The sequence below is a fragment of the Chenopodium album genome, chromosome 18 (assembly GCF_948465745.1).
Source record: "Chenopodium album chromosome 18, dcCheAlbu1.1, whole genome shotgun sequence".
NCBI lineage: Eukaryota > Viridiplantae > Streptophyta > Magnoliopsida > Caryophyllales > Amaranthaceae > Chenopodium > Chenopodium album.
The window spans coordinates 1756625-1770182 of record NC_137851.1 but is presented as its reverse complement, the minus strand read 5'-3'; the positions used below and the strand labels follow the sequence as shown (position 1 = coordinate 1770182).

Genomic DNA, 13558 nt, shown 5'->3' with positions numbered 1-13558 from the left:
AGAGCACTAATTTCCATTCACAGGGAGATCAAGTTTCAAAGAACGGGCAATACAAGACGGAAAATTCGACATCCTAAGACTACTACCTACACTCCATGGCATACAATGAGCAAGCTCATGAGCTACTTTTGGAGCTGAATTGAACTGAACTGAAAATAAGCTAAAAAGAACAGATCCTTAATAAATTGAACAAAATAATATGTATGGGAATAGATAGAGTTATAGTCTTATAGAGGAAGTCATGTGACCAAAACTCATTTTGGTCTTTTACATGCACAATGTCTTTAAAACTATACCTCCAAGGCTCCAACCTCGTGAAGTTGCAATTGTTATGCTATGAGTATCCACTTTCCAGAAAATGAGTAAATTTGTTTGACCGGTCATAAGCTCACAACAAAATTAAAATTGTTTCATGTGTGCATTTATACCAACCACATAAATTCTACTATGCACTTATTCAATAAAATGTTGTAGTTTCCATACAATTCGATTCAATTAAATAATTACTTCCTTCTTTTCACTAAGATTCTCTTATTGATACGAAAGGATATAAGTCAAATCTGTTTATAGTATTTTACTCAAAATTTCAATAATAAACCTTAGTAAAAAAAAGAAAAAAAGGAAAATAATTAAGAAAAAATTAATATTAATTACACTGATCTGTGCGTGATTTTATCATGAATTCCCAACTTAATTTCATTTTAAAAAATATATTTAATATTTATATATATTTCTAAGCACTATATATATCATTACCCAAAAAAAGAAAAAAAAAATTAAAATATGCATTATCTTTATAAGTTCCTGTCAAAGTGGTGATGTAAGTGTATGACAATAGTTAAGAGGAACCAATAAAATCCAAATATAAAAAATAAACATTTCAACGGCTGCTTTGTCAAAGATCCCGTCAATTAACATTTAGCTGACATAAGCTTAACTAATTGGATTAGGAATTTTGAGGATCTTTTTAAGTCATTCAGATTATTTCACTCTCAACTTCATTCCTTTTTTCATTACTTTTACACAATTAACCTTCCTTATGTTCATTTTTAAATAATTTATTTATACACACGATGCGTGGGTGAATGTCGAATTAGCATAAAACGACAAAAAAAAACTATTAAAACGACACAGTCTTATTTTTATTACACAGTAGTAGGAATAGTAACCCATTACATAGCAATAACACGAAGACGGCATTTCTAGAAAACCACACATAAAAGGGTAATAAAGTAATTTCACTTCTTAAAAAACCTGATTTTTTTTTAATTTAAAACACCCAGAAACCATACATTCCTCGTTCAGCCCATACCTGACCCGAGCAAGCCCGTTTACAAAGCAAGAACCAAACCCGGAACCGACTTCCCGGCCCGACCCGAAAGACTGCTCTCCCAAAGAGGCTGACAATGATGATGACCACCAGTAATCTGATTCTGATCGGACGGTGGAGCAGAAAGATCAAGACTACCCTTAGGCGCACGATTTCCGACACGTGTAACAGTAACAGAGGTGTTAAAATACTCTCTAACCTGAGTAATTACCCCATCATTAACCGTCCAAGCGTGAACCCAGGAAATCGAACGGTTGTGATCGCAGCCCTCGGCGATAACAAGAGAGCCAAAGGCTACGATTGACTGAGGGGTAAAATGGAAAGTATTGGATAAATCTCGTGCGTCAGCAGATGTTGTACCGGTGAGAAGGTGCATGAGAAACTGGTGGGATGGCGGACCATGGAACCACCACTCGAGATCAGATGCTAGAAGTTTCTGAACCTCGTGAGCGTCACGTGAGGCTAAGGCTTCATAAAGTGAAACAACCACTTTTTTGTTGGTTGTTTCTTCGTTGTTGCTGCTTGCTGGTTTTGCAGCGGACTCCAGCGCTGTTTGGTTAATGATAGCCAGCTCTTGCGATATTTGATTAAACTTTGTCAATAACTACCTTTTACGAGTTTTTCGATTTGATTTTTAAAAACAACTTTAAAGGATAATAGTTTTTTTTTTTTTTTTTTTTAATTATGGGATTATTGGGAATTTGATTTGATTTTTTTTTAAAGATGGGATTAGGAGAAAAATGGAAGTGATTTGAGAGGAAATGTGGGGAGATGATGGGTATTTATAGGGGGAGGAGAGAGAAAATGAGGGATGGGATGACGTGGAATAAAAGTATTGGTTAACAGTGAGATTGACGCGTGGGGTTGGATGTTAAAATGGGTTATTTTAATTGTTACTCTTTCTTTCCGCGGGAATTTGTTGATTTCATACGGTTAATTTGCGAGTTTTTAGTGGTTTGATCAAGTTTAAACTCAAATTAGATTAATAATGTACTAAATATGGGAGAATGATGTTTGGTGAAACACTGTATTGGAGTTGTTTTTGTAGGTGGAGGTAGAGGTAAATTTAATTCTTTTGTGTACTATTCAACCATTACTCTTGTGAAGCATTTAATTTTGTTTAGAATACGCATTGAATCGAATTTGCCTCGTGTGAATAACTTAGTAAGGCTAGCGATATAAGGCTATAAGCTATTTTGGGTTATAGTTAATCAGAGCCTTTTTGGTGCAGTAGGCCACATCGTGTGGTCTGCTATCAAGTCAGAACGAACTCAGACGCGCGCATATCGGGATTAATATTTACGCGCATAACGGGGTTAATGGTTTTGTCAGGGTTACTTATATTTTTTTTTCAGGAGTTGCTTGTATTTTTTTTTTTCATGAGTTACTTGTATTTTTTTTTTCAGGGGTTATTTGTATGGATTACTTATTTAGGGGTTATTTGTATTTTTTTTTTCAGGGGTTACTTGTATTTTTTTTTCAGGAATTACTTATTTAGGGGTTACTTGTATCGAGTTGTATGAGTTATCAAAGGTAACCTGTATGAGTTACTTATTCAAGGATTAGTTGTATGAGTTACTTATTTAGGAGTTACTTGTATGGGTTACTTCAGGGGTTACTTGTATGAGTTACTTATTCAAGGGTTACGTGCATGAGTTACTTATTCAAAAGTTGTTTTTAGACCCCATACCAAACCAGTAACACCCTACAAGTAAGCTCTGACCAAAACCAGTAACACCTTACAAGTAACCTCTGACCAAACTAGTAACACCCTACAAGTAACTCCGGACCAAACCAATCGCACCATACAAAATACACTACAATCTACTCATATTACTATTGTTGTTTCTGTTGCTGAATTTTTGACGAAGAATGTTCGATCTAAGATTCCACGAAGAAAACGAGCTCGTATTTCTCCGGTTCTCATCGATTTCACTACTTCAAATGTTGTTGATGATCTTAAGGTTAATTAATCGCAATTTTACATAGCAATTTGGCACCCAATTTCTACAATTTCGGGCTTTAATTGCAGCAATTTGGCAAAGAGGAGAGAAAAAATGGGTGGAGTAGAAATATGGTTGTTGATGATGTGTGGTTTAGCCCGGAGAAGAAGCTAAGAAAAGAGGAGAGAGAAAATGGGTGGAGTAGAGATATGGTTGTTGATGATGTATGGTTTGGATTGGAGAAGAAGCTAAGAAAAGAGGAGAGAGAAGACTTGTCATATTTAAAAACAAAAAAAAAAATAATAATAATTGTGGCCGGCCACACTGTGCAGCCAGCCGCATACAAAAATTTGTGATAGCTAATAGCTATCACCTATCAGTCTAGGCCCTCTAGATATTATATCAGGGTTAATTGTATTTATGTTAGAATTAGTATATTAAGTCTAAAAGTTACTTCGTATTAATTTACCCTTAGGACATGTTCTGTAAAATTAGGTGTGGACTATGGTGATAGATATGAGTATGTAGTTGTTATTTGTTAGTTACGTGAGTAGATGTAATTGCATACGGGTAGTTATATTATACTACCTTTGTTTTTTATTAGTTGGCACGTTTTGACTTTAATTTACATACTTTTCTTTGACCGTATTTTGTGATTCATATGTAATGAGAAATATAGTAATGTGGGAACTTGTAAGAATCGTCACAATATATATTTTCTAAATACCTACTTGTTAAAATTTTAACTGATCGGAAATTAAAGATATTAATGGTTAAATTTGTGCATTGACAAACGTGACTAAAGATTCGTGTCAACTAAAAAGAAACGGAGGAAGTATGAGGTGGTGGTCACAAATAAGCTGCTAGGTGAAGGTGTTTAGTAATTGATACTATAGCTAAAAAGTTACATACCATATCCACCACAACTTTGCTAATCACTATTGCATGAGTTGGGTATCAAAACACGCCTAAAAATTATTGTTAAACACGCCCTAATTTTTAGAGTAGAAGGTTTTGTGTGAGTCCATTTCACGTGAGTCCACCACCACCACCAACCCAAAAGAGCCCAAACCCAGACCTTAATTGCAGTATTAAGAGATCGAGAAGCAGCAAGCCATTGATGAGTAATCAACCGTAGAAGTAAAAGCTCGAATTTCGAGTAAAACCATTGATGAGTAAAACATTGAACTCCGCCATTAACAGCTCGAATTTCGAACACCGCCATTGAACTCTGCCATTGATGAGTAAAAGCTCGAATTTCGAGCTCGATTTGCGTTTGATGGAGAAATGATTCTTGAACTCCACCATTAACAGCGTCAACCAAAAGCTTTGATACTCAAACAGCTGCTTTCGTCGCTTCCTTTTCGCTTTCTCTAATCAACAAAATACTAATCGATTCAAATTACATGATTTCTGCAACTAATAATGTGATCGAGTTGCAGAGAAAGATGAGAGAGATGGTGGATTGTTGAGGAGAGAGAAAGAGAGGAAGGTAGGAGGGTTTTTAATACCTGACCATTATAATCTATTTTTTGATATATATAACCTATTTTTTCTGATATATATAACCTATTTTCTGACAATTATAATATAGTATCTGATATTTATAATTTAATATCTGACCATTATATTCTAATTTCTGACCATTATAATCTAATACCTGACTATTGTTATCTAATTTATGACCATTAAGATTTGTTTTTTCCTCATTTTTTTTGTTTGTATGACTGGACTCATGTGAGTCCGTTCTACACCAAACTTTTACTTTTTAGAGAGTAATTCCTTAAGATTAATAAATTCTGAAGACGAGTTATGATCTCAGATAATGAGATAGTTAAATGCATAATGTAATTAATGTGAATTGAATTTTAACATACATATATTTCAAAAATTACATACATACACATGTTTATTTATTTTGGATTGTTGGTAAATACTTTGTCTATAGGGTCTAATAAGTTTATAAAGCTAGTATGTGAAGATATATGAAGGGTATATTAAAATGACAAGAAAAGGGAACATAAAAAAAACTTAGCCTCTTCAATCTTCATTCATTGTATTATATGAAGGTGTTAGAAGTCATAGAACGTCTAACAATTATGACACAAAGTCAATAATATAATTGTCTAAGATTATATAATCACGTACACGACACAACTCATAGAATAATAAGTATATTCCGATCCACACAAGATTATATGGCTGTTTATCATCGAAATACGATATTAAAGAGATGATATATAATCCATGGGACTATGATCAATAGTTAATAATTAGATTGTAGACTAGATCTAAATATAAAAGGCTAAGGTCACTAGATTGAAAATTCCCTCGTTGAAATTTGCAAGTTTCAACTAATGAATTGTCAAGAAATTCCCTTTGTTGCAAAACATAATAATTATATTCCTTTTAAATTAAAATAATTGGTTTTAAAGGTTAATATCTTGATGGTGGCTCCATTCATGCGACAAGCATTACAAGTATCAACAAACTTACTCCAACCAAACTCTTTGTCACTTTTCAATTCCTAGGTTGTACCCTTTTTATAAACATTATCTTAGTGGCAATCTAAACACATCAACCACAAAGATTGGAGGATACTAACATCATCCTTACCCTTTTTGGATTACAATTATATTTCCATAATTAAAACTATAACTAATTAATTACAACTAGTAGTATAAACCATTGAGGATCAACAAGTGCACAAATTAGAGATGCTTTAAATCTAAAACGGCTTTACAAATGTTCAAGCGCCATGTTTAACATGAAAATATTAAACTAGAAGGTGGCTATATATGGACATGATATCTAAAGTTCCTTCTAAAAGTAGTATTATTCTTCCTAGATTTTTGTTCATGGCTACTTGGCATATTATTATAGAATGCATGATTTACGTTTAGAGAGTTGTTTTGTTTATATTTAGGGTTGACAATCCATGATCAAAAAAGATTGAGTAATAGCTACGTACATTACTGATAATATAACATAAACTTGTTGTATTTATGATGAGTTTTTCCTTCTATTTTTTTTTCAAATGTCTTTTTGACGAGCTATGTTTTTTCATGTTATTATTAATCAACCTCATTTAGAAATAACTATTTTTACTAATTATTTCAGCCCAAAACAACATGTCCAAGTAAGGGTCATATTAATATCAAATAATCATTAACGTATATGAGATGAAATGAAAATTTAGATTAACACAAAGTTCATGAGTCTATGATCGAGGGTTTCAATCTCAATAACAAACCAGCCTGGCATATGTAAAATTGTTATATATACTTGGGTGTACAGTATACCCGGGCAACTCGGCCAACTAACATAAGGTTAGTTTTTGCTCTTCATTTGATGATTAAATGAAAAACAATCATCAAAATGAGAATAAAAACCCATGGGTGTACTGTATACCTGGGTGTATATGTGGCATATGTGTTGATGAATCATTCATCCTATATTTTCCATTATTGGAAAGTTTAATTCTCAACCATCAGTAATTAAGGCAAGGATTAAATTATGACAGCCTAAAGATATTAAAACCGAATAAAGAAGTTAAATCAAGCTTGTACCACTCATCAACCATCATGATAATTATTCAACAACTACTCATTGTTTAATTTAGTCCTCTAATTAACTTTAGAGGCAATAATGGAGGTGGTAACTGGTAAGGGTTATAGAAGAATCCTGATCATACGTACATCAACCCTCACAAATTTTTGGACTAATATTTACGGGGCAAACACTTGAAAATCGAGGAAAGGTCAAATAAAGATATCTGCATTATCAAGTACTATTACTATACTTGCCCAAACCTTTAGGATTTAAGCTAGGTAAGAAGGACTAAGAACCTTACCAAGCAACTCAATTGAGCCAAGCTGGTTTGTTATTGAGAATATTAAAGTGCGAATATTAAATTGCTTTGTTTATACGTTTATTTTAAAGTATGAATCCATTATTCTACCTCGCATTATTAATTAATTTATTAATTATTTTTAAACAAATTAATTAATTTTCAAAAATTTCTGCACGCATCACCTACGTGCAAAGTTTTCTTATATGTAGATCCATTATACTCCATGTATGATGTATCATACAAGTATTTTCCATTTAAGAAGTATAATTTTTTAACTCTTTCAATTCGATACAATTGTAACCAGTTTGAGTGAAGCAATGTTCAAAGAAATTGACAAAAGCTACTAACCCAAATTAGCCGAGAGTATACTCTAATTTGTCTTATAATCAGGCATGGAACATTGACCCTTTTAAGCAGTTAGTTTGTCCCAATTTTCCGCAAATAGCCAAAACATTTAGAGGTAATATACACTTAAGAATATAATAATATTAATAATATCCCTTAAAAAAATTAGTAAAAAATATGGAGTATATAATAATGATTCATGACGTAAATCATAATTTGTTTGTAAGCATAAAATTGCACCTGCCTCTAGCTAGAATGCTCCATGCTGATTCAGTCATTCTCATTGGGCGTTGTTAGTTGAAATATTTTGAGCATATAAACTAATACTACGAAGTATTAAAGGTGGAAAAAAAAAATTCTTTCAAAAAAAAACAAAAAAGGGGAAAAAAAATTCAATCATAGGAGCAAATGTGAGAATAAATGTTACATTAATTTAGGGCTTGTTAAGGTATACTTTATGTTTCAAAATATATGCAATTTCGAATTTACCACTAAAAATATGATATTTTATTTGAGGTTAGAAATTAATGTTGAGGTAGTAAAATGGAATATTAACACATATTGGTTCATATATATTGACATAGATGAATGCAAGATAATAAAATGTGAAATAAAAAAAATGATTTTATCATTAAGGATAATATAAGGAGGTGCCTTGAACGTTTATTAAAAAATTAACTTTACATGCTAGTCAATACTATGTCTTGCGTTTGGTTTGATTCAAAAAAGTTTACTTGTATTTTTCATATAGCATAGCTTTATTTTGAATCATAAATCATGATCATGACTCACATTAACATATAGAGTATATCGCATCATTTTTTCACAACTAAAAGTCTCGTGTATCACTTACAAAAGTTATTCATATTTGTGAAAATTTTCATTTCACCCTATCAATATTTTATTCACCTCAAAAATGCCAAATTTCATATTTTTAAAAAATTATTTTTATGATCCGGTTTTATATGCTCACCTTCAATAAAACAAATTTCACTTTAAAAAAAATTTATTCTAATAAATATGCGATATTAAAGGATTGAAAGTTTTATTTGACGATGGAAGGATTAGTTAATGATAGAGAATATCCATAGAATATTCTCATCTTAGGTTTAGGATATATTTTGTATAAGATTATCTTTATATCTATACATATCTTATAGTTACCTAATATGATTAGGTTTCTCATTGTAACCCTATAAATATTGATCAATGGAAATCACTCTGATCAAGGAGTTTATATTATCTGACATGGTATCAGAGCTTAGGTTAGATCTTGGGAATTGTTAGATCTAAAATTTTCTCTTCCCCTGCCGGTGGGTTAGAATATTCTCATCTTAGGTTTAGGATATATTTTGTATAAGATTATCTTTATATCTATACATATCTTATAGTTACCTAATATGATTAGGTTTCTCATTGTAACCCTATAAATATTGATCAATGGAAATCACTCTGATCAAGGAGTTTATATTATCTGACATGGTATCACAGCTTAGGTGAGATCTTGGGATCATATATAAAAATTCTCACCCTGCCGGTGGGTTGGAAAATTAAACCCACCGGCGGGATATACACAAACTTTTTATGCTTCCGCAAACACACACATATAGATTTTTTTTTCCTTTTCTCAAAGTTTTTTTTTAGAATCTTTATGTAACCTTGTGCCTCCCACCGACAGTAGCAACCGCGAAAGCCGCCTCCATCATTAGTGGCAATCGCATACACTACCGCCTCCCACTACTGGCAGTAACCACATCTGCCAACCTTCTCCATGTGCCGCACTCTATTTCCACCTCCTCATGACCAACAATGATTCTTACATTGTCCCATTGGTTTTTCTACACATAATCACATAGATTTTGTTTTGGTGGTCGTATATCAGAATAAGGTTAACTACTTTTGCACATCTCTTTTGCTATCAAGTTGGCTCCTCTTATTGTTGCAGCACTTGGAATCTTTGTGGAGTATTGATTCTTGCTACCTGGGTTTCTCTTTTGAGATTAATTTCAAGCGGTGGAATTTAATCTTTTCTTGCGCAATTTTATTTGTTTTTATTCAACTGTGATTTCACGTAGTAGTGTAGTGTCTTCTCCCCGATGATGGTTTGATCCCTTAGCTTCTTCTTCTCTGGATCTGCAACTTAGCCCAAGTCTGTGTGCGGCTCTTCTCCTTCTCCTCCGGCCTAGCAGTGCTTATCTCTACTCTATGTAGGTCGTGGCTGTTGCTTCTCATCGTCATCACCGGCACATGTCTACTACTTCTCTTTTGATCATGGGTTACCATACTATCCTTACCGCTCGATGCGTGATTCAGATCCAGTCTGAGCATCCGATTTTCTCCCGCTCTGACTGCGGGGGTGTGATAGAGAATATCCATAGAATATTCTCATCTTAGGTTTAGGATATATTTTGTATAAGATTATCTTTATATCTATACATATCTTATAGTTACCTAATATGATTAGGTTTCTCATTGTAACCCTATAAATATTGATCAATGGAAATCACTCTGATCAAGGAGTTTATATTATCTGACAGTTAAAGTATATGATAAAAATATCCCTTAATATTATAAATTTAAAATTGAAATATCTAGTAACAACTTAAAGTGTCAAAGCAATAACGAGTAACTTAGCTTTGAGCTACAATTGGCCCCAAATTGTCACAAACCTTTGGTTCTTGGTTCTTGGGCGGCATATTATATAACCTTTCACCCATATCTTAGGGTGTATAAGATGGCAATTGTCTTGGTAATTGGCCCTAATAACATTGCTTAACATAATTAATTATGGAAGATATGGTTTATAAAATATGAGGTTAAATAAAAAGGTGGTAACGGCTTTGCTATAGTTTATGTAATGCTACTTTTTTATGTTGATTTTATGGACCGTCATTACTGTAAAAGACGAGGAAAGAAGATGATTAGATTAACCACTAAGATTTTGGACTTTAGGAGCCTATATTAACCACTAATTAATGGTATTTAGATTGCTGATATCATTAAGCTATGTTCCAAATCCAATTCCAACATCTGTGTGGCCTAGATGAGATGAAATGTATACTCCTCTATTTCTAAAAGTTCTTCCCATTTTACATGTACAAATTTGTCGATGTATTCAAATTCTTATATGTGTCCAGCCATCATAGGGGTTACATGGGTTAGTGTTAAATGGGTTACTTGGTCAGTGTTATAGGAGTTACTTAGTCAATATTACATGAGTTATCTGGTCAGTGTTATAAAGGTGACTTTGTTATTTTATAAGTAGTCACACGGTGACAAGCCGGTCAATGTATTACTCGATTATACCATATTACTGTACATTCAAGTGAATAATAGAGTATAAAATGAGCCACACACCAATACACCACGCTTCACTAAGGCGTATGCATGCCAAATATGAGTAGGTTAATTGCCAAATTTTAACTGAAGATTTTTACTAAATCTCAAACATTGAATCTAGCGTACAGTCAATCAATTTAAGTGAGAACAAAATAATCATCCATCAATCTTATGGCCGCCGGTTGCCGCAATTAGTTTCCATCACAAATGTAGTCCTCTAAATAATTGATAACGCATAATGCTTGTCAATTGTCACATAATTAATACAGGTTTTTTTTTTTTGGATTAATTAATGTATACTATTTTTTTTATTTATTTTTTTTTTTTTCCATTTGTTTTTAATGGTGCCATGACAAATAATTTAAGATATTGACGGCTTAAAGTTACCCAAGCAAACAACCAACCTTTAAATGGTGGGGCATTTGTAATTTGTTTGTTGATTGATCAGACAACACATAACATCAACTAATCCATCAGTTTGAGACTGATAATAATAAGACGAAAATTAAGAGGACCATTAGCTACAGATCGTGTGATTAAGTGCTTAAAGTTCAAAGTAAGTACCTATAGTAATTTTCGTATATGATGGTAATATGATAAGATTATAAATTTTTAAGACCAAAGTAACTTACCACAATATACAAGTATATAATGAGGGACTTATAATTGATTAGGCCTCATCTCATTCTATTAGTGTTATTTTCACTTATTTAAGAAAAATATGTTCAAATAGATAAGTTTAGGAAAAAAAAATTTTAGATTTAAGTGTTATCAAGGTGACTTTATTCTTTTATAAGTAGTCACACGGTGACATGCCGGTCAATGTATTACTCGATTATACCATATTACCGCACATTCAAGTGCATAATAGAGTATAAAACGAGCCACACACCAATACACCACGCTTCACTAAGGCGTATGCATGCCAAATATGAGTAGGTTAACTGAACACTGTACCGGCTAAATGGACAAAACTCATAAAAAGCTGAAGTTTATTATGGAGATATGGAGGGGGTGGGGGTTGACATTATCCACTTGCCATAAATTACAAAGGGAGAGAAAGAGTTTAGGGTATACCTGGGGATGCAAATATGTAGTGCATGTCTTATGTAGGAACAAAAATTACGATGCCATACACAATTATAGAAGAGTTGTTTCTAGGCCGTATAACTTTTAACCACAACTCTTTAAAAATCAATACTAAAATTCTTCGTATATCTCTTTCATATATGATATACTCTATTAATCTTTTCGACCAATAAATACTTAAAAATTGTCTTAACTTTGCGAAGGATATGTTAGAAATCAATCTTCCCTGATTTGTACATCGATTTATATACAACCTAAATAAGAGATCGGACCTAAAATTGACCCATTAACCAAGTACAATATTAGGCTTAATAGTTATATCCCGTATTTTAACATGGCGGCACGAGTACATCCTAGTTGATACTCCACATAATACAATGTATTTTTGTTTTAACACAAAAGGCAAGATTGGAAGAAGGCAAGTTACAGGCTCCCAAATCCTTGGTACGCGGAACAGGTTGTCATTTAGAATGTGTTTGTATATGTGGTTTTTGGTGGGAGAATATAAATAGTAGCAATAATGAACAAGATAGAGAGAATATCTAACATACTTACGTATTTTTGTCAATTTTTCATTATTGAGGCGTGTGACAGTGTGAGCTGTTTGTGAATTGACTAATTCAATCTAGGTAGCCTTAACATTAGCTGCATTTGTGTGAGGTGCTGCCTATTTAGCTTTACCACGTTTGTTGGTATTGGAAATGTCATGCATGCTATGGACATTGATGATCCATTGATCTTAAATTGAGAGCCACTCTCTCACATCTTTTATTGAATCTTGAAAGAAAACATTGAAAAGGTGGATATATACAAAGTACATTAATATATACGAGTATTAGGTGTTAATTCGGATATGCAAGTCAGGTCAGATTGAGTTAAATCTATTTTAAATTTGACTCATACTAATCTATTGTGTCTATACAAGTTGAAATCTGAATTTGATTTTTTTTTTCTTTTCCAGATGGGTCAGTTTTTAATACCTCTTATTAAGTGTGTTCATGGAAAATGAATTAGATCCTAGAGAATTAGTAATATTGCCACCGTGAAATATTAGCTACATACATCACTTACATTTATACGGAGTTTTAGTAGAGTTTATTATAGCTATAACTTTGTATCATACAAGTGGCTAAGTTGATGATTGATTGGAGATCATAAAAGAGATAGTATGTGAGACAATGAGAGTGAGTAGGTTTTTTTTTTTTTTTTTAAATTTTAAATTTTTAATTATTTAAATAGAGATCTTTAGAGTGCATAGTAAAATATTTTGAGTGGGATTCGAGGGAAGAGAAAGACATTGCTAACATACGGAGTATGGTAAAAAGTTAATGAAATGCAATGCAATCCATAAAAGGAGTGTTTAATCATCTATCACTCTATTCCAAAACCCTTTACAAGGACCCTATCATGTGTGTGGCTGGCCACACTTTGGTCATTTATTAAAAAACAAAATAACTCATATAACACTGTTTAAATAATCTATGACCGAGTAACCTCTATAACAATGACCGAGTAACCCTATATCATTGACGAAGTAACCCTTTTAACACTGACCAAGTAATCCCTATTAGACTAACGAAATAACCCTTATGCTGACTGGCCACACATATGACTAGCCATATATAAAAATTTGTTACAATGATTATGTTTTCTCCTTAA

The 13558-nt window shown here is 32.6% G+C and overlaps 1 protein-coding gene across 1 annotated transcript; it reads right to left on the bottom strand.

Moving 5' to 3' along the window:
* Positions 1-1118: 1118 nt before the first annotated feature.
* On the bottom strand, positions 1119-4498 carry SAG20 (senescence associated gene 20). The gene is made up of 2 exons (XM_081647079.1): positions 4352-4498; positions 1119-1934 (listed from the first exon to the last, which is right to left on the bottom strand). The coding sequence occupies exons 1-2, from the start codon at positions 4496-4498 to the stop codon at positions 1332-1334; spliced, it is 750 nt and encodes a 249-aa protein (XP_081503205.1). The 3' UTR covers positions 1119-1331.
* Positions 4499-13558: the final 9060 nt, after the last annotated feature.

What these genes read in the sequence shown, in the direction of transcription:
- SAG20 (XM_081647079.1), bottom strand. Translation starts at nt 4,498, where the DNA reads ATGGCGGTGTTCGAAATTCGAGCTGTTAATGGCGGAGTTCAATGTTTT. An exon ending in CTCTTAATACTGCAATTAAG is followed by an intron (nt 1,935 to 4,351) that starts GTCTGGGTTTGG and finishes CGTAAAAGGTAG; the next exon opens with TTATTGACAAAGTTTAATCA.